Source organism: Parathielavia appendiculata (genome assembly GCF_033297405.1).
Source record: "Parathielavia appendiculata strain CBS 731.68 unplaced genomic scaffold N657scaffold_6, whole genome shotgun sequence".
NCBI lineage: Eukaryota > Fungi > Ascomycota > Sordariomycetes > Sordariales > Chaetomiaceae > Parathielavia > Parathielavia appendiculata.
The window spans coordinates 1,567,408-1,584,927 of record NW_026944225.1 but is presented as its reverse complement, the minus strand read 5'-3'; the positions used below and the strand labels follow the sequence as shown (position 1 = coordinate 1,584,927).

The following is a 17,520-nucleotide window of genomic DNA, read 5'->3' as shown; positions in this document are numbered from 1 at the left end:
CCAGTTCCACCACTATCGCGACGAGCCGTACGCGGGAGGTGGCCTGTGCGGTGTGCCTCTGCTCTCCACTCTGGGCTGCTAGCATGTGTGACTGACATTATCGTTATCCGTCCAACTGTACATCCGTATTAATCGTGTGGGCATACTTCGGAAGAAACACATCTCATACAATATCGTACGGAGATTGCCCCAGGAGATACCTTCAAGATTAGCCTTAACACCTTAAGAAGTACTGTCTTCTGTGATTCACAAGACCAAGAAAATCAGCTTGCTACAAGGCAAATAAGAGGACATACTCCCCCACTGAGGAGTGCAGAACAGTGACGGTGGTTAAGTCGACAGTGTCCCAACTGGGAAAATCGAACAAAGCCCTTGTCAAGGATCAGGTCCAAACCAAACGCAGTCTCGAACTTGAATTCACGAGTATCACATCTGTCTGCTTTGCAATCCTGCCTTCAAAGGAGCACTCTCGACTCCCATCTTCCATTTATCTGTGTCGTACGATGTCACACTTGCCATGGAAGCGGGTGGCACTGTTGGTACAGTACATAATTCAGGTCGGTCCAGTCCATGAAGGTAGCTGGGCAGGTGGGGCTCGTCCGATGCCTGCCGAGAGCCCCGAGAACAGCTCGACGACACCGAACTGGAACAACTCCTCCAACCTGTGTTGATCGAGTATGGGTAGACTCTGTTGTCTTGACTAGCGGAAAATGGAGTTGATGGACACGGAAAACAATGCCAACCTACCTGAAGGTCAATCCTGCGACCGTGGGGTCCATGGATGATGGCGTTGAAGGCGGGGCCCCCCCAACACAAGGCAGTCGGCGGTTTCCGGTGGTGATCCACCTCCTCCATCCCGGGTTGCTGCCCGCGCAGACGGGTCACCTCGCCATTGATGAGCCGCCAGGCGCCGTCCGGATGACTGCCGCGTTTGATCGCCGGCGGGTCTGCCTCAATGTTGGCATCTATAAATGCCCAACCGTCCTCGCGTGCATTCTTGTAAACTGAACGCCCTTGCATTTTGACGACTCAGGACCTGGCCTCAGCAGCACCTCAGAGTTGTATCGTATTCTCACGATTTTGATTTCGCATCACAGAACAAACGCTATAGAAACTCACATTCACCGTATCTGGACAGGCAACCACGAGATTCAAAGTAGCAAACACTGCCGCCATGCCAATCCTTGCTTCTGCCTGCTACGGCAAGGACAATGTCCGCGTTTACAAAGTCCACAGAGATGAGAAGACAGGAGTCCAGTCCGTCACAGAGATGACAGTGTGCTGCCTTCTTGAAGGTGAAATCGATGCATCGTAAGCTGTCTTCCAGCAAAAAAAATCACAGAAGTCACGGCCTGAAGCTAACGGCCGCTTCTCAAGATACACCCAAGCAGACAACAGCGTCGTGGTGGCCACAGACTCCATCAAAAACACCATCTACATCAAGGCCAAGGAGCACCCAGTCAACCCGCCAGAGCTCTATGCCAGCCACCTGGGCAACCACTTCCTCAGCCGGTACCCGCACATCAGCGCCGCCCACATCAAGGTGGTGGTTCACCGGTGGACGCGCATGAGTATCGACGGCAGCCCGCACCCGCACAGCTTCTTCCGCGACGGCGAGGAGACGCGCAACGTGGAGGCGACAATCTCTCGCTCTTCTCCTTCCCAGAAAGGGTCCGACGTCCAGTTCGACCTCAAGAGCAGCATCGCGGGCCTGTCGGTGCTCAAGAGCACCGGGTCGGCCTTCCACGGGTTCGTGCGGGACGAGTTCACCACGCTGCCCGAGACGTGGGACCGCATCCTGTCGACCGACATTGACTGCACCTGGACCTGGAAGCGTTTCGCCAGCCTGGCGGAGGTCCAAGACAGCGTCGAGAAGTTTGACAAGGCGTGGGAGAGCGCCCGCGCGATCATCATGAAGACGTTCGCGACCGACGACAGCGCGTCGGTGCAGAACACCATGTACAAGATGTGCGAGCAAATTTTGAAGGCGGTGCCTGAGGTTGACAAGACGGCTTTCTCACTGCCGAACAAGCATTACTTCGAGATTGGTGAGTGTTCCTGACACTTCTCCTGGAAAGGATGACAGTAGTGCTGATTATCGGCGATACAGATTTGAGCTGGCACAAGGGCATCAAGAATACGGGCAAGGACGCCGAGGTATATGCGCCCCAGTCTGGGCCCAACGGGCTTATCAAATGTGAAGTCGCTCGGGACGTTTCGATGGTGATTCGCTAGGTGGAAGCTACGGATGGTCAGAGTGAAGGACGTGGCGGCGAAGAAGAAGAGATTAGTTCCTTGGTCAGCGTGTTGCTCGCCGCGCTGTGTATTACCCTGATAGCCTCGTCTTATCAATGTGAGGCTGGCGTAGCGAGTCTGCGTTGCCAAAGTCAAGCAGCAAGCCCGCATCCTCCCTGACAGTCCCAGGCCGTCGAATTCGTAGAAAGCAGATGCTCTCGTCATATACATCGATATATTTGGTAGTACAGCGACCCCTTTACAGAGTCAGCATCGTACACTTCCCCCCATCTGTCTTCTCTCCCACCCACCCCTTCATATCCTATCTTTATCCGCATCCCTCACAGCCCTTGCCATCTCCTCCCACCCAGGAGTCCCAACAACTTTCCCACCAAACCGCATCAGGTTCTGTTTATACGGGTGCGAGTCCCCCTCGAAAGCCTTGAGCCGCGCCAGCCGCTTGTCGCGCAATCTATTCTTGGGCAGCATGCCGCTGACAGCCTTGCGCAGCACCTCGGCCCCGCCAAACTTGTCCATGAGCGCGTCCATGGTGATGGTCCGGAGGGAGCCCGGGCGCGTGTTGTGCCGATAGTACGTCTTGCGCCACTTCTTCTTGCCCGTCGTGTACAGCGCCGCGCAGTTGGTTACGACGACATAGTCGCCGCAGTCGGTCGACGGGTCCCAAATCGGCTTGTGCTTGCCCATGAGGATCGTGGCGATGCGCGAGGCCAGCCGGCCCAGCGAGGGCGGCGTCACGGCTTCGGGCGGGGACTTGACTGTGGAAAGCACCGGGTGAGGGGCTTTTGCTGAGATGTGGTGCCATACTCTTGAGTAGGCCAGTTTCGTCTGTGGAGTGAGGATGAACTGCTTAGCATGTGTTGCTCGATATAGAGCTGTGAAGGGTGTGCTTACCGCTCCAATTGTCTGTGACATGTTGGGCGATGTTGGAGGAGGGAGAACGGGGTTGGTGGATTCGGATGAGCAGAGAGCCCCTGGGAACTAGTCCCTCATCGACGAGGACGCGGTTTCTGCAATCGAGAATGCACGTGCGTCTGGGATATCACCAGGTCTGCCGAGACTCAAGTGGGACGATCCGACCTCTGCGTCGGACGGAACAGCGGCGAGCAATTGGCGGGCGCGAGCTGACGATCGTTGTCGCGATGCTTGGAGTCGAGCCTCGGTGATGGAAAAATCGGCTGGCGCGCCTCACTCATGCGCCACACTCCTTGAGTCAAGTTGCGGCACACTTTCCGTTCCTAGTTCCGACCACGACCCTGACTTGGCATCCCAAGCGGTCCTTCATCGCCCCACAGACGTGCTCTTGCCGTGAATCGGGGTCCAGCACCCGATCGGATTTCAAAGCAAGATGAGTCGCAAACCGGATGTCACTTTACAGTGCACTTGTCTTCATCGTCTTCAGGGCTTAAACGACTGACAAAATAATCCTATTTCAATCTGAAATGTAACGAAGTGAAATTTGCTCCTTTGAACGTTGCTTCTTGAGGCACTTTCACCGTCATCTAGATTCGGCTCATTTCCTAAGGATTCCACTGAATCTCTGATGCATCACGGCCGCATCCATACTCGCTCTATCATAAGAATATATGGAATAGCCTTCATCGCATCTGCCGGCGCATACTATTACTTGGGGAGACCAGGCAGGCTGCACCAAGATTACCGAATCCGTCCACCATCTGAACAAAAGAACCCGGCCAAGATGGCTGTCACTACCCCTTTTCAGGTGAGTTGAGCTTTACCAAGGTAGTCAGGTCCGGTTCGGGTATCTTCCCAAATCTACTCTCTGCCTGACTGAACCCGCTTTCCTGTTTCAACTCACATTCTCGGTGCCTTCTTTTTTCTCCTTGGCACGGCTCCGACAAGTAAAACCGGAAAGAGACCTCGAACTGACGGAGAACATGAAACAAGACTCTCTTCGCCGTGCCCATGCACTGTGACGGTTGCGTCAAGGACATCACGAGCGCCCTGCATAAGTTGCCAGGTATCACCAAGGTCGAGGCGAATGTCAAGGATCAGTTGGTCTCAATCGAAGGGACAGGTCTGTACGAACTGTGTCGCCAACCCTGGGCAAGTTCCATCTGCAAGATGTTTGCTGACACTGAAGCCCCCGGCAGCGGCTCCGTCGGCTATCGTTGAAGCCATCCAGGCCACTGGGAAAGACGCAATCTTACGAGGGTCAGGGACCTCAAACAGTAAGTGTAGTCTTGAACCTACTCACCTACTTGGCTGGCACCTTCATTTGGTGTCCAACTCCCGGCAAGCAGCGCAACGCGGATTCTAAGATCAATTTCTTTACGGCCAATGCTAATTCATTCTGTTTCCACCTCTCCCCGTTCCAGGCGCGGCAGTTAGCATCCTCGAGACATACCACCATCGGCCAACAGACGCAGAGGTGACGCCCGCCGATGCCCCCGGCGAGAGTTGGGTGAACCAGAGACTCGTCAGGGGCTTGGTGCGGATGGTGCAGGTCAGTCCGACCGAGACCCTGGTCGACCTGACCGTCCGCGGCGTTCCCCCGGGCACATACCATGCCAGCATCCGGGAGTACGGCAACCTCAAGGACGGGGCGGCATCGGCGGGGCCGGTCTGGCTGGGTGTCCAGGGCAAAGAGGGTGGTGCTGGCAAGCCGCGTGGAGTTTTGGGGACGGTGCAGGTCGGCCCCAATGGCTATGGGAATGCATTCATCAACCGGCCGTTCCAGGTATGGGAGGTGATCGGCCATGCGCTGGTCGTCTCACGGCAGGATGAGAGCGACGGCGAGCCGTTGAAGAACAAGGAAGACACCGTGGTGGGCGTCATCGCTCGCAGTGCGGGGGTCTGGGACAATGACAAGACGGTGTGCTCCTGCACGGGGAAGACGCTTTGGCAGGAGCGGAAGGATGAGGTGTCAAAGGGCATGTTATGATATTCGTTGGTTTCATTGCCAAGAAATATGTGCACAGTGCATGCACATTGAGGGATGGACCTTCACGAAGCTTGGCACGGTTTTAGTGTCAGTTGCACCGACTCCAAGTTCAAGATTAAGGACATATCATGGCAGTCGGAGAAGGTTGATAGGCAGCGAGCGCATCCGAACCAGGCATGTCCTTGGAAAAGGGCACTTGGTTCAGCATGAGACGGTGAATGTCTGGGGACTGCCGACAAAGAGATAGCTTCTCACTGCACTTCCACCTCGTCAGACCCTTCACATGACACTTTGCATGGTAGCTAACGCCCCCACTCGGTGTCCATCGGAAGCACGGCGGAAGTGTGTCCGGCGGGACGCTATGAAGCATAAGACGAAACGGAAAGGGATGCGGCCCACACGTATTCGGACAATAGCGTACCAGATCCAAGGAGGTGTACGAGCTCGCCTAGCTTGAGGGCCGTTGTACAGCAGTCTGTTCGCCTGAACACCACTCTGAATAGGCAAGTTGGACATGTGCAAGATGGAATGCTGTGGCTCAAAGATGAAGCGAATGCCAATCCCGACGTAACGGCCGGTTTAAGCCTCCTTCGTCTTAGGCCAGTATGCCAAACAGTCAGATGGGCAGAGGTGGTAAAGTACCTATCCTCCTTCTTTTAGCAACACTGGGCAGAAACAATGGATTGATATGGGGGACCTTTTGTGTGCATGTTTCCAGGAAGGTGACGCTCGGCACCCAACAGTCTCCGCTGAACGTCGAGTGTAACTCGACGGCACAGCGTCCCCTAAGGGCCGATTCCGGCGGCCTTGATTCCCGACGCCAGAAACCAACACAATGTCGACAACAGCTGGGTAGGTGTCATCGCGCGCATCCATATTAGACCCCTAATGACTTGCTCGGAGACTGACATGGCTGTGCCCCCAGCGCCTTCATAGCAGGCGGCATCGCTGCCTGCGGCGCCGTGACGGCGACGCACCCCTTCGAGACGGTCGAGATCCGCATGCAGTTGCAGGGCGAGCTCCAGGACAATGGTGGCGTACTCCGTACAGGGAGAGGGGCGACGGAAAGCTGTGCATGGGTGGTTAAAACTCTTGAAAAGCGAGCGATGGTGAAGAAACTGGGCTCTGCCCGAGCAAGAGCCTCTTGGGTCTGGAGGGGCTGCGGGGTCGACAAGGGGGTGAGGTTGTCCGAGGATAGAGAAACGGGTGAGACGGAAGTCTCCAGCTGTGATGTGGATGGCCGGTAGGGAATACAACTACAGGTGTCTATTGTTGTTGTCATTGACGAGATGTCATCCCAAGGTGGAAGCTCGGATGCCTCCCGTTTTCCGTTAGCGCCCGTTCGCTACTGTAACTCGGTGCAACGCCATCCCACATGGTCTAGCCAGCCGAGGGCTTGGGTATCGAGAGATTTGAGCCTCTCCCACCACAAGGCCATGCATTCATTTCCGGAAATAGATGGTTATTGGTGTGATACTGTGGTACTACCCGCAGGCGCTGAACCCGTGTTGTGCAGTTGCTCAAATTCATCCCCGACGAGCTGTCTTTGCCAGTGTCGTCGGGACTATTGGCACCGGAAGCGCCAGAAGCGCTAGAGGCACCACCACGGGTTCCCGCCATGGCATTTCAGAATGCCCTGTTCAGCCGCCGAGACTCGACGTTGGCGGCCAACAGCGACCAGCGGACACCTCGATGGAGAACGGAAGATTGGAGGAATCGAGTTCTGCGGCGTTCCAGCCAGGCTCGAATGTCGGACGGCGACTACGGAGTACGGATACGGAGTGCTTTCGTGGCTGTTCGGAGGTATCGAAGACGCCGTGTGGTGGTAAGTTAGTGTTCTTGTAGCCGCCCTGCAACGCAGGGGCTGGACCGGCCGGGGTCCTGGTCCAATCAGCGGGCCGCCTTCAGCATTGGAAACGCTTGGTGCAAGAAATTCAGGCCTGTGATTCGCAAGGATCCCGTGAGATCTGTGACAGTCAATGGCTCGCATTGACCCTCACCAAGTCTCAAATCACAACCTCCCGCCGAGCCAAGACCTGCCACCGCTGGACCGAAGACGCTCATGCAGGACATTTGACTCTTTGACCAGAGCGATGCCAGAGTCTAACTGCCAGGAGTCCAGGACTCTGGTGGGATGGTGTGTAGTTACCCTTGAACCATCCAGAGGAATGAAGGAGCTTTGTCCCTAACCAAGGCCCGATACTGTCGTTGCGAGCATCAGTCTCGTGTGCCTTAATGGAGGCCGTGGTATATCCTCGCCTGCGGTGGCTCTGTTCGAGTGGCAGACACGGACGGAATCAAGGCCAGGCACTTGGCCGAGAAAGCGGTGCGGTGATGTTCCGTCTCACGTCGATCCGGCAGGAGTCGACTTGGGACCGTTCGATCCCCTGCGCCATACCTGCGTCTGTGCCGAACAGTCTTCCAGAAGGGACCAGGATTGCTGAGACGGGTGGTTCGACCTCAGCCTCGAAAACGTTCGACATCTTAGATAGGCATTCTGTCGACACCGCCATGTTTCGTGGCCGCCAACTATGATTGAGGGTTCCCGGAACCGCTCAACACACTAAAGTAAGGTACCTGTTAGCTGGCAGATGAGAAAGACAGTCTTGCGGGTTCTTTCCTGGCTGTTGCCCGAGGTTGGTAAAGACGTGACCCTCCAGCCCCACTTCGCGAGAGTCTCGGGTACTTCTTGCCTGGCCCCTACCAAAAGCCAAACCTCCTGTTTTGGCAAGGGAAGCCCTGGCGGCTGTAACCAGAGGCTTTCTGGGAAGCCCTTTTGCGCAGGCAATGGCCCTCATTCGGGCCTCCCCGGCGGGTCTGCATGATCACCTCCTCCAGTCCGGCCGTCCCCAAACGAGCCCACATGTCGAATGCACGCTTGGGACTCTGCATTTCTGTCTTGCAGACTGCCCTTTTTTGCCATTTCGCCCAGTTTCGCGCATTCACTCTTCTCTTGGTTCCCGCCGGACCGGACCCCATATTCGCAATTTTTCCCTTCCTCGAATCGACACCTGGCCAGCCCTTTCCGCCATCCGAAAAAGAAGTGATATTGGAAGACGCAGTCCAGCCGTTAATAAGTGGTATTTCCTCGATCCGACAGGGTAGACCAAAGAATCGGACCCGTTCCCATACGCTGCAAGAGGCTCTGTTGGCTGCAGGAGACCCATCAGAGCTGCGCCTACGACCGATAACTGGGAGGATCGTCAGGAACAGACACCCCCAACCTGCGAGGCTGGAGCTTGTCGACAGTGGTTCTGTGAACACGAAGACTGAGAACGAAGAGCAGTGTCGCAGAGCGGGCGCCCGCTGCAGTACAGTCCACTACACTAAAAGTACGCAAAACACAGAGAGGCACTCTGGACAGATACGTGTAGACGAGAGCCGGAGCTGTCGCCGCCGCCACATGCCAAGCTGCCGCTAGCTCACAACCAAGTCTGCGAACTTGCCATCAACTCGACCGGCCGTGCATCGTTGACCTGGTTTATTTTGGTGGAAAAGAACGGCAGAGCCACGTTCAGTGCCGGGGGTGCCAGTGAAAGAAGGCAATTGGGCCTCAGAAGGGAGAAGGGGAGATTTCGAGCTCTCTCACGGGACAATCTCTCTCTCTTCTGACTCGAAGAGCCAGCCCCCTGTTGCCGCCCGCCCAAGACTTGGCCCACGACAAACCCCTGCCAGATCCACTGGATGCCGCTTTGCTGCCCCAAAGTCTCCTTGACACTTAAAAGCCACTCCACCCCCTCAACGCACGTCCGACCACCACCCGACATACAACCGCCCTTTGGTTTTTGCAGCTGGTGGCCTAACGGGAATAACCTCACGCCCCTCTTGCTCTCTCAAGAGCTGCAAGACTGCCCGAGCTTGACAGCTTGCAACTGCAGCGCTTGAGGAAGCATGTCACTAAAACAGGTTAGGAGACCCCGCTGGTGATCTGCTGGGCTAGAGTGACGGGGTGGCACAGACTTACACGCGGCCTACAACAGGAAATCGAGACTTGGGTCGAGGCCCTCAAGTACTACGACAACAATGAGTTCGACGAGTCGCTCAAGTCGTTTGACAAGATCGCGGACACCTCCAAGATTTTGTTCAACATGGGCGTCATCAATGCGACTTTAGGCCAGCACGAGCAAGCGGTACGAAACACTAACCCTGTCGTATGTGGATTCTAGCAAGCAATTGTGCTGACTTCCGGCGTAGGTTGAGTGCTATCAACGCGCCGTCAAGCTCGACCAATATCTGGCCGTTGCATATTTCCAACAAGGAGTTTCGAATTTCCTCCTCGGCGACTTCGAAGAAGCCCTCGCAAACTTCAACGACACCCTGCTTTACCTCCGCGGCAACACCCTGATCGACTATTCGCAGCTAGGCCTGCTCTTCAAGCTGTACTCTTGCGAAGTCCTCTTCAACCGTGGCCTCTGCTACATCTACCTCGAGCAGATGGAGGCCGGTATGCAAGATCTGCAATATGCCGTCAAGGAGAAGGTGGTTGAGGATCACAATGTGATTGACGATGCGATTCGGGACGAGGCCAAGGTATGCGTCCCTTACTCTGTCGTAAATCCAGGCTTCGAGATTGACATCATCTGGCCCAGGGTTACACCGTTTTTTCTATCCCAGTCGGCGTCGTCTACAGGCCAAATGAGGCCAAGGTGCGGAACCTGCAGCAGAAAGACTACCTTGGCAAGGCGCGACTGGTTGCCGCGTCAGACCGCAGTAATGCCTTCACAGGGTTTGCCGGTACTGAGCTGAACAAGGCGGTGAGTTGGCATCCTAGAAAGAAAGAGAACCCTCCCGAGCCGCTGCTGACATCCCTCACCAGATTGCGACTAGTGAGGCCAAAGATGATAGGCCACCAGAAGCGCTCTCCTTTGCCGCCAGCAACCTCGTCAAGCCCGGCCTGCAGAGCAGGATCCGACAGCAATCCGAACCCCCCAACAACCGCAATGTCTTCCCCCCGACGCCCCCCCCCGAAAACGACAAGCCTGCCCAGATGAGCCGCGGACAGTCGGTACGTAACGGGCCAAAACCGATTCCTAGCAGGCTTAACCTCGAAAAAGTCAAATCAAACGAGCGCTACGAAAGAACGTCGCCCGACGACGGGAGGCCCCGGCCGACCCGCTCGGCGTCAGCTGCCCCGGCCCGTGGGGTCTCCCAACGTGACCCGCCTAGGCGACGGAGAGACGAGGAAGAGGACCCATACCAAGCGAATGATGACGTTTACGACATGTACAGCGGTGGCGCCGGGTCCCGGAGTAGCAGGTCGCAAAGGAGCGCCGTCGGCCGGACACGAGAACGGTACATCGAGGAAGAAGAGGAGGATGGGTCCGACTACGACGACGTGTCGTTTGACGAGGGCGAATTCGAGATGGTGTCAAACCGTAGACCTGCAGCTCCGGGTTCTGTCTTGTCAGGCGGGTCAAGGAGGGAATCCTCAAGGCGAGATCGACTGAAAACTGTCCGTGTCAAGGTACATGCTGGCGACGTGCGCTACATCGCGGTCGGCCCGGCGATCGAGTTTCCAGATCTCGTGGATCGGATCCAGGAGAAGTTTGGGCTGCGCCGCAGGTTCAAAATCAAGGTCAAGGACGAGGACAATCCCGAGGGGGAGATGATCACCATGGGCGACCAGGACGATCTGGATATTGTCATGATGTCGGTCAAGCAGGCTGCCAGGAAGCAGAGGTCTGACACAGGGAAGATGGAGGTGAGCGCTAATCTTTTCACTGATAACCACTCGGGGGTCACCAAGCTAACACAATCTCCAGGTTTGGATTCAAGAATTATAACGACCATCAGGTGGAAAAAATGCGCTTACTGTTTTATACCCCGACTCCGGCGCGCACAACGGCTAGCACTTGACTACGAAGTTAATGATGGACACCCTCACAACAGCACACGCTCACCGTACATGATCACGATTTTCTTCATATCTACCCGGCTGGTAGTTGCAGTCCGGACACCAGCCGACATAACTTTTCTGCATATCATTTTGCATACAGCCAGGAGACAGACCTAGGGAACAGCGGCGTTGACTCTGGAGTTTGGGGTTCATCGATACACTTGCACAGGGGCTGTCGCTATTTATTCCTGAAGACTCTATAACTATCTCCTAAGTGGAATGTCTACTTTTTTGCCATGGTCGTTTCTTAGGTGCTCTGAGGTGCTTTCGATCTCTGCTTAGCCGAGCTGGACTTGTATGGATGTGAAAATTGGATGGTGTCTAATTATCGACTTGGGAAGGGGTACCCCTGAGAACAATGTGGAAAAGGTTTTATTACGAATCAACTACGTTGTGTGGCAAGCAGTCGAGGTCACAGAGTCTCAAATCTGCCTGTTGAGAGTTCATGTTGGAGCAGAATGCTGTTTTATTGGGGCACTGCGATGTACTTGTACCCCATCACTGTTAGGCAAGGATGTCGCCGTACAGATTCTCTTCATTTAGGTATCTGTCATAGACACACAAATAAGATGGGCCGGGTGGCTGCGCCAATGCCTCCCTCTCTCCCCCGTCCTCAAGACGTAACGTTCTGCCAACCACCAGCCCATCCATCCACGCACGCCCCATTGACGACACACACCCACAGCACTTTCCGTGGGAGTGCCCTCATATGGGTGCTCGATGAGCCAATGGACAGACCTGGGCTAGACAAGACAAGGCTGGGCGGACAAGCCAAAGCCCGAGCCAACAGAAGCCACGTCCTTTGGTATCTGCCTCTGTCCCTGCAAGCGATTAAAACGCTTGACCCTGACCAAGGGTTTCAAAAAAAACGCCGAGTGGGAGCCCACACCTCCCTATCCTTCCCCAGTGAGTCCCGGTCCGTTTCCCATGTAACCTGGTATCTTGGGCCTCGCCATGAGGCGCTTGAAGCAAGATGTTATAGAAGTAAGAACGACAGAATCAGAATCAGAAAAATGAAAAGATCAAGAAGAAACGCAGAAAATATGAAGACCCCTGAGTAGACCTGAGTCCAGCAGTAGCTAAGAGAAATCTCTCAGATGTCTAAAACACTTTGCATGCACACTCGTTGATTCACGATACCAAAAACGCCGAAGAGCAAGAACAACAAAATGAGTATCCGTACATATACAGAAAGCCCATCAAAGCAAGATAGCAGGACAAAACGAAAAAAACGCATGCCGGTGACCCTCCGGCTTCGCTGAGGCGGTTCAAAGGCCGCATGCCGCTGTGGCTGGCCTCGTGCCCAGTCCCAATAATCCTAACATGTCCACAACTTTTTTGCCATGCCTGTTCTCTCTCTGTCCGGTCCAATCCAATGCTGCCTGCTTGCTATATAAGAAGTGGCAAGCCCCGACCTTGATGAGCGACAGTAATGGAAGTCGGGATTTAAACCTCCATTCCGGTTTCGTCAGTGTCCTTCGATTGTCGGATGCGAGATCCCATGCAGAAGGCATTGCTGTGCTGAACGTGTGGTGCTGCCGCACGTTGCCGGATAAAACGCCCTTCACATCCTCTTTTTTAAAAAAGCTTGACTCTCGGATTACGAGTTGACCATCATCGACAAGCCCCTCGTATCGTCATCCATCATCTGCAAGCCGTCTAAGCTGCGCGGCTCCATCTGGCTGAGCCGGCTTTCGACGCCGCCCAGCCGGCCATCAACGAGAGGCTGCATGCCCCCGTTGGCCAGCGAGCCGTTCCCGAGGCCGCCGCCGCCCATATTCGCAGGCGGCATGCTCGCGCCCATCTGAGGCACACCATTGCCGCCAAGCATGGCAGCTGTCCGACTGCCGCCCTCGAGGGCCTCGAGGCGCTTCTCAATATTGTCGAGACGTGCCATGAGCGCGCCTTCCAGCCGGCTGAAGCCCTGCGCCACGTCGTGGGCCATGCGATCGACCTTGTTGGTCAGACTCCTTAGGCTTTGCGCGACGGGAGTGTTTTCCTGCCCCGGCACGGCGGCGGGGACGCGCGCCTCGTGGTTGTGCCGGGCCTCTTGCACGGCAAAGCGCCATTGGTTGCCGAGGTTGACTTCGCAGACGGCCTTTGCGCGCCACGGGCAGTCGACCTTGCGCGTGCTGGGGTTGCGCTTCTTGGCCGTGCTGCTGTACTTGACGCCGCCGCGATCGCAGACCAGATCGTAGCGCGTCGGCTTGCCGTCGCGGTAATTGCTTGCGCGCAGCTTGACAATGCTGTAGCCCTGTTCTTTGGCGGTTCGCTGCACGGACGAGAGAAGGTCGTCGAATGTGCGGTAGATGCCTTCGGGCGGCGGCGCCAGGCCTGCAGCGGTGCCCAGCGCGGGCGACTGCGGGGGCATTGAGGAAGACGAAGGCGCGGGTGCCGGCGGTTGCGGCTGCTGCTGATTTTGCTGCGGCTGCTGAGGTGCTGGAGCCGCGTCGGGAACTGTCCACTGCTGGAGGGTGTAGCCAGTCGCGGCAGAGGTTGGGTTCGCAACGGAGGTCGGCGAGGTGGTGGTTTGATGTGGAGCTCCGTATTGGGGCTGGAAGATGATGCGGTCCGGCTTGTTCGCTGCACCGCGTTGCTGTTGCTGCTGTTGAAGCTGCTGCTGTTGGAACTGCTGCGGATGGGGTTGGTGATGGTGCTGGGTGTGCACGTGTTGGTGGTCTCCGGCAAGGGCGCTCAGACTGGTCAACCCCGACGTGTCGGGTTGCGGAGCTGGCGCAAGGGTTGATTGAGGATCAGGGTATTGGGTATGCGGCGGGCCGGCTGTATAGCCGTTCATCAATCCGTCGGCCTCGGCGACCTGGTGCGATCTATCGAGTTGCTGCGACGGAAAAGAGTGTTGTTGCTGGCCCGACACGGTGTCGACGGGCGCACGCACGGTCTGATGGTGGCTGTTGACATTGACGTTAGCAACGGTGGCGGGGCCCCAGCCTTGGGCCGCCTGAGCGACCGGGGTCATCTGGCTCTGAGCCGCCGCATTCCCAGCCTCAGAGACGCGGGTTGTGCGAGGGCGCTTGCGTGAACGTGGCTGGGCCTGCGACGGTCCTCCGGTAGCACCTGAGGAATTCATCGTGATTGGTGATGTGAGGCGGAACCGCCAGTGGGAGACACTGTGCAGTGCGGATACTCCGTACCCTTCGGCAAGAGTTTTACTGCGGGTGGTCGGGTTGTATGTCAGGCGAGGTAAGGTAACCCGACGTAATAAGAAGGTAGCAGACAGTCAGATAATCGGTGCGCCTGGGCTTTGGGCAGATGCCGAAAGGCGGCGCGTGTGCGCGCGATCGCCTATCGATCAAAATAGCTGCAGGTAATAAAATCGGGCAGGCGCCGAGAAATTATGAAAAATATACGACTGCTTTTCACGTCGCGTATACAGGAACAAGTCGCCGTATGGTGGGTGATGCGCGTCTCGCGCAAACCCGGCACTCGACTGTGCGTTGCCTTCGGGTTGGTTGATTTGTTAATTGAAGGTTGGCTGTGAGCGAAAGATGTCGGTTGCTTTCACCCTTCTTCCCAATTCCCAGGGCGATTGTTTGCCAGTCTCGGCGCAGTGTTCACTCACCAGAAACCTGGCAGCTGTTGGCCCGAGCTCCCGGCTCATAGGCAACTAGCGTATCACCAGGCAATCGAGCTGGGCCCCACGCTGTCTGCGGGACACTTTGGGTCCGCGGGGCCAATCGCGGATCGGCTTCTCACCAACACCAAAGCTCTTGAACTCGAAGCCGCCCATCATTCGTTGGCTGCACCTCACCACACAGCTGAGATCCGTCACATCGAGATCTACCACCCAGTTTCCTGGTTTCTAGAACGCAACAACGTGATTCCAAGGACATTAAGCTGCATATCATCTCGGGCACCCCGTGCCCTGGCTGCCCTCGTCTACGGGTACCTTAGGTAGCTAGCCCCAAGGCTGGAGACGGGTTCACAATGGCCAACAACACCAGCAACGCCACCAACACCCTCAATGGCCCCGTCAGTGAGCAGCCAGCAGGCCCTGCACCGGCGCCCAACGACAGCTTGCAGGAAGAGCAACAGCTGGAAGACATGCTTGACCGTTTAGACCAGGTGCATCTCGAGGCAAGTTTGCTATGGCAATCCATGCGTCCCTGCTCCAGATGGCATGGTGTTTTCTGACCTCGAGCTGCAGTTAAGGCAGCTTCGCTCGGCGCTTCCGCGCATGTTGGAGCCCGTGATGAAACCCAATCATCCAACTCGTACGCCTTGCCCGCTCTGAACTGCCGCACCAAAAACGAACTAACAACCCGCCCAGCCGAGGTGATGATGGCGTCCTTCCTGCAGGCCGTTGACAAAACCAACAAGGACATTGCAAGTTTCCAGGAGGCTCATCTCCGCCTGCAGGCTGACGGGGTCTTCCCCAGAGCGCGTGCCAGTCAGAAGAATTCCAAAGGCCTCAAGCATTGGCGTGCAAGTGAACACCCGGATTGGGCCAACCCAGACCGAAAGCGGTCCCAAATCTCCTGAGCAGGATTTGTCTACATAGCTATTGTATCTTGGGATTTAGAATACCAGGCGTTTTGGAGTTTGTCGGCAAGGAACTACTTAGGTCATTAGGGTGAGGGAAACATTCGATTGGGAACCTATGCGTAAGAGGGGGATTTAGAAAGCTAGGTACGAATGATCATCAACTCTCTTTTGGTACACACCGAGACATTCATCCCTCTCTCTGGATCAGGTCCGACGATGTTTCGGCCAAAAAGGGAGCATCTGCAACCAGAAACGCAGCCGGTCCCGGGATGAAGTAAGCGGCACCCGCCAGCTGTGGGGGCAGGCTGCCAGGTGTCAGCCTTCTTGTCGGCAGAGTGGGGCACCACTCAACGCCCACACAGAAATTTCCAAGCTAGATCTCAAAATTCAACCACCTCGCACACCGTGATTGAGTCGACGGAAACCATCACGTCAGCGACGACAACACCGCAGAAATGGCCCCTTCACGAGTCACCTACCGTCGCCGGAACCCGTGAGTTCCCCATCTTTGCGCTCGAATTTTGGGAGTCAAGAATCGGAGGGATTGAGGAGGAGGAAAGTAGCTAACTCGGCCTTCCCTGCAGCTACAACACCACGTCTAACCTGACGCGGGTTGTCAAGACTCCCGGCGGCTCGCTGCGTGTGCTTCACATCAAGAAGCGCGGTACTGCTCCCAAGTGCGGCGACTGCGGCGCCAAGCTCCCTGGTGTAAGTTGGTTTGCATTCTTGGACATTGGATACGGGGGATTCGACGGGAGGGACGATCGATAGCCGCCAGCGAGCGAACGTGCCGATCACCCATTTTGCGAACACACTCTGCGCTGAAAGGATGATTCGGCCCATTCGAGAGAAACTTGGCTCAGCTCGCACGTCCCGACTCGCCCAATTCGCCGGCCTGTACGACTTGCACGATACTGGCTCAGGAATGGCCAGGAGACATTGAAACTCAACCAAGCATATCATGGACAACAGCGTACTGACTTGTCGCTTGTATAGATTCCTGCTCTCCGTCCTCACGAGTACGCCCAGATTTCCAAGCCCAAGAAGACCGTCCAGCGCGCGTACGGTGGTTCGAGGTGCGGCAACTGCGTGCGGGACCGCATCGTCCGGGCTTTCCTCATTGAGGAGCAGAAGATCGTCAAGAAGGTGCTGAAGGAGCAGAGCCAGGCCGAGAAGAAGAAATAAATGCAACTCGGTTTTGGCTTGGGGAGCGGACGGATGCTGGTTGACGGTCTCATTGCTTCGGTGTTCACTTGGGAAACGGGCTGCATGCCATACACACGCGCTTACGGCCGGGAGTTGGCTGGGCTGTGTCTGTTCTTAGGGCTGCTTTCTACTCCGGGATGAGGTTCTCAATGGAAATGGGCTTCGGGTTGTGCTTCATGAGCTGGGACGCTGTGAAAAACACACCGCCTGGATCTTGAGCGCCGAATGGCAACCGAGTACGGTTGCGAGCAAGTGAGACAATGGAAGCAAGAATCGCGCCCATGGGATATATCCGAGGTGTCTGGACGTGACTGAATTGCTAGTGGCTCGACTGAGCCTCGGTATTCACAACATGTTCTGGCAGATGGACAGCAACGTTGGTCCAGGTACTCACATCATTCGGCTGCAGAGGGGAGATAACCGAGTACGGATACACCAGTCATTGTGCTCCTTGATAGATGCCCCATAAATATTTTGAACCCCTGCAATGACATTGCGTCCAAGAATTCAAGTTCGATTTGAGAAAAACGGGGTTCTTTGAACCGCCAAATCCTCTCGAAACAGCAATCTCGAAACAGCAAATGAACGATCTCTAGGACGTAACAACGACCTTTCCATAATGGCGACCCCTAGTTCCTCAGCAGCCCGCCGCGTCCCCGTAACCGTCCTTCGCGCACTGCGCTCGACCGCATACATGCCCAACGACACGACTACTACCATGGTCCTCTCACGCCCAAGGCCTTCCTCATTCCAACCC

At 56.0% G+C, this 17,520-nt stretch overlaps 9 protein-coding genes across 9 annotated transcripts; 6 read left to right on the top strand and 3 right to left on the bottom strand.

Moving 5' to 3' along the window:
- Nucleotides 1–1,174: 1,174 nt before the first annotated feature.
- On the top strand, nt 1,175–2,235 carry N657DRAFT_656317 (uricase; the record flags this gene model as incomplete). The annotated part of the gene is made up of 3 exons (XM_062794688.1): nt 1,175–1,311; nt 1,378–2,048; nt 2,111–2,235. 3 exons carry the CDS (start codon nt 1,175–1,177, stop codon nt 2,233–2,235), a joined length of 933 nt encoding a protein of 310 aa, XP_062647792.1.
- Nucleotides 2,194–3,360, bottom strand: N657DRAFT_645633 (mitochondrial 54S ribosomal protein YmL23). Its single transcript, XM_062792982.1, has 2 exons — nt 3,148–3,360; nt 2,194–3,081 (listed from the first exon to the last, which is right to left on the bottom strand). Exons 1-2 carry the CDS (start codon nt 3,166–3,168, stop codon nt 2,551–2,553), a joined length of 552 nt encoding a protein of 183 aa, XP_062647791.1. The 5' UTR covers nt 3,169–3,360; the 3' UTR covers nt 2,194–2,550.
- Nucleotides 3,361–3,952: 592 nt separating this feature from the next.
- On the top strand, nt 3,953–5,158 carry N657DRAFT_634171 (Cu,Zn superoxide dismutase-like protein; the record flags this gene model as incomplete). Its single annotated transcript, XM_062791256.1, has 4 exons — nt 3,953–3,976; nt 4,162–4,291; nt 4,368–4,445; nt 4,593–5,158. 4 exons carry the CDS (start codon nt 3,953–3,955, stop codon nt 5,156–5,158), a joined length of 798 nt encoding a protein of 265 aa, XP_062647790.1.
- A 737-nt stretch (nt 5,159–5,895) lies between these two features.
- On the top strand, nt 5,896–6,439 carry N657DRAFT_645630 (uncharacterized protein). The gene is made up of 2 exons (XM_062792981.1): nt 5,896–6,010; nt 6,084–6,439. The coding sequence occupies exons 1-2, from the start codon at nt 5,994–5,996 to the stop codon at nt 6,403–6,405; spliced, it is 339 nt and encodes a 112-aa protein (XP_062647789.1). The 5' UTR covers nt 5,896–5,993; the 3' UTR covers nt 6,406–6,439.
- Nucleotides 6,440–7,204: 765 nt separating this feature from the next.
- N657DRAFT_645628 (uncharacterized protein) lies at nt 7,205–7,714 on the bottom strand. Its single transcript, XM_062792980.1, has one exon. The coding sequence runs from the start codon at nt 7,639–7,641 to the stop codon at nt 7,456–7,458; it is 186 nt and encodes a 61-aa protein (XP_062647788.1). The 5' UTR covers nt 7,642–7,714; the 3' UTR covers nt 7,205–7,455.
- Nucleotides 7,715–8,814: 1,100 nt separating this feature from the next.
- N657DRAFT_438339 (uncharacterized protein) lies at nt 8,815–11,227 on the top strand. Its single transcript, XM_062787371.1, has 6 exons — nt 8,815–9,064; nt 9,139–9,288; nt 9,353–9,688; nt 9,748–9,912; nt 9,975–10,859; nt 10,921–11,227. The coding sequence occupies exons 1-6, from the start codon at nt 9,050–9,052 to the stop codon at nt 10,939–10,941; spliced, it is 1,572 nt and encodes a 523-aa protein (XP_062647787.1). The 5' UTR covers nt 8,815–9,049; the 3' UTR covers nt 10,942–11,227.
- A 1,427-nt stretch (nt 11,228–12,654) lies between these two features.
- On the bottom strand, nt 12,655–14,142 carry N657DRAFT_573035 (uncharacterized protein; the record flags this gene model as incomplete). Its single annotated transcript, XM_062788932.1, has 1 exon — nt 12,655–14,142. The coding sequence occupies one exon, from the start codon at nt 14,140–14,142 to the stop codon at nt 12,655–12,657; it is 1,488 nt and encodes a 495-aa protein (XP_062647786.1).
- A 923-nt stretch (nt 14,143–15,065) lies between these two features.
- Nucleotides 15,066–15,978, top strand: N657DRAFT_597044 (uncharacterized protein). Its single transcript, XM_062790018.1, has 3 exons — nt 15,066–15,137; nt 15,214–15,286; nt 15,343–15,978. Exons 1-3 carry the CDS (start codon nt 15,117–15,119, stop codon nt 15,552–15,554), a joined length of 306 nt encoding a protein of 101 aa, XP_062647785.1. The 5' UTR covers nt 15,066–15,116; the 3' UTR covers nt 15,555–15,978.
- Nucleotides 15,979–16,012: 34 nt separating this feature from the next.
- N657DRAFT_681113 (ribosomal protein L34e) lies at nt 16,013–16,742 on the top strand (the record flags this gene model as incomplete). The annotated part of the gene is made up of 3 exons (XM_062796352.1): nt 16,013–16,050; nt 16,142–16,265; nt 16,554–16,742. 3 exons carry the CDS (start codon nt 16,013–16,015, stop codon nt 16,740–16,742), a joined length of 351 nt encoding a protein of 116 aa, XP_062647784.1.
- Nucleotides 16,743–17,520: the final 778 nt, after the last annotated feature.

Coding starts and splice junctions, on each gene's coding strand:
- N657DRAFT_645633 (XM_062792982.1), bottom strand. CDS start 3,168: ATGTCACAGACAATTGGAGCG. Junction 3,082..3,147: donor TGTCACAGACAATTGGAGCG/GTAAGCACACCC, acceptor CTCACTCCACAG/ACGAAACTGGCCTACTCAAG.
- N657DRAFT_645628 (XM_062792980.1), bottom strand. CDS start 7,641: ATGTCGAACGTTTTCGAGGCTGAGGTCGAACCACCCGTCTCAGCAATC.
- N657DRAFT_438339 (XM_062787371.1), top strand. Junction 9,289..9,352: donor TAGGCCAGCACGAGCAAGCG/GTACGAAACACT, acceptor CTTCCGGCGTAG/GTTGAGTGCTATCAACGCGC. Junction 9,913..9,974: donor GTACTGAGCTGAACAAGGCG/GTGAGTTGGCAT, acceptor ATCCCTCACCAG/ATTGCGACTAGTGAGGCCAA.
- N657DRAFT_597044 (XM_062790018.1), top strand. CDS start 15,117: ATGCTTGACCGTTTAGACCAG. Junction 15,138..15,213: donor TGCTTGACCGTTTAGACCAG/GTGCATCTCGAG, acceptor TCTGACCTCGAG/CTGCAGTTAAGGCAGCTTCG. Junction 15,287..15,342: donor GAAACCCAATCATCCAACTC/GTACGCCTTGCC, acceptor CAACCCGCCCAG/CCGAGGTGATGATGGCGTCC.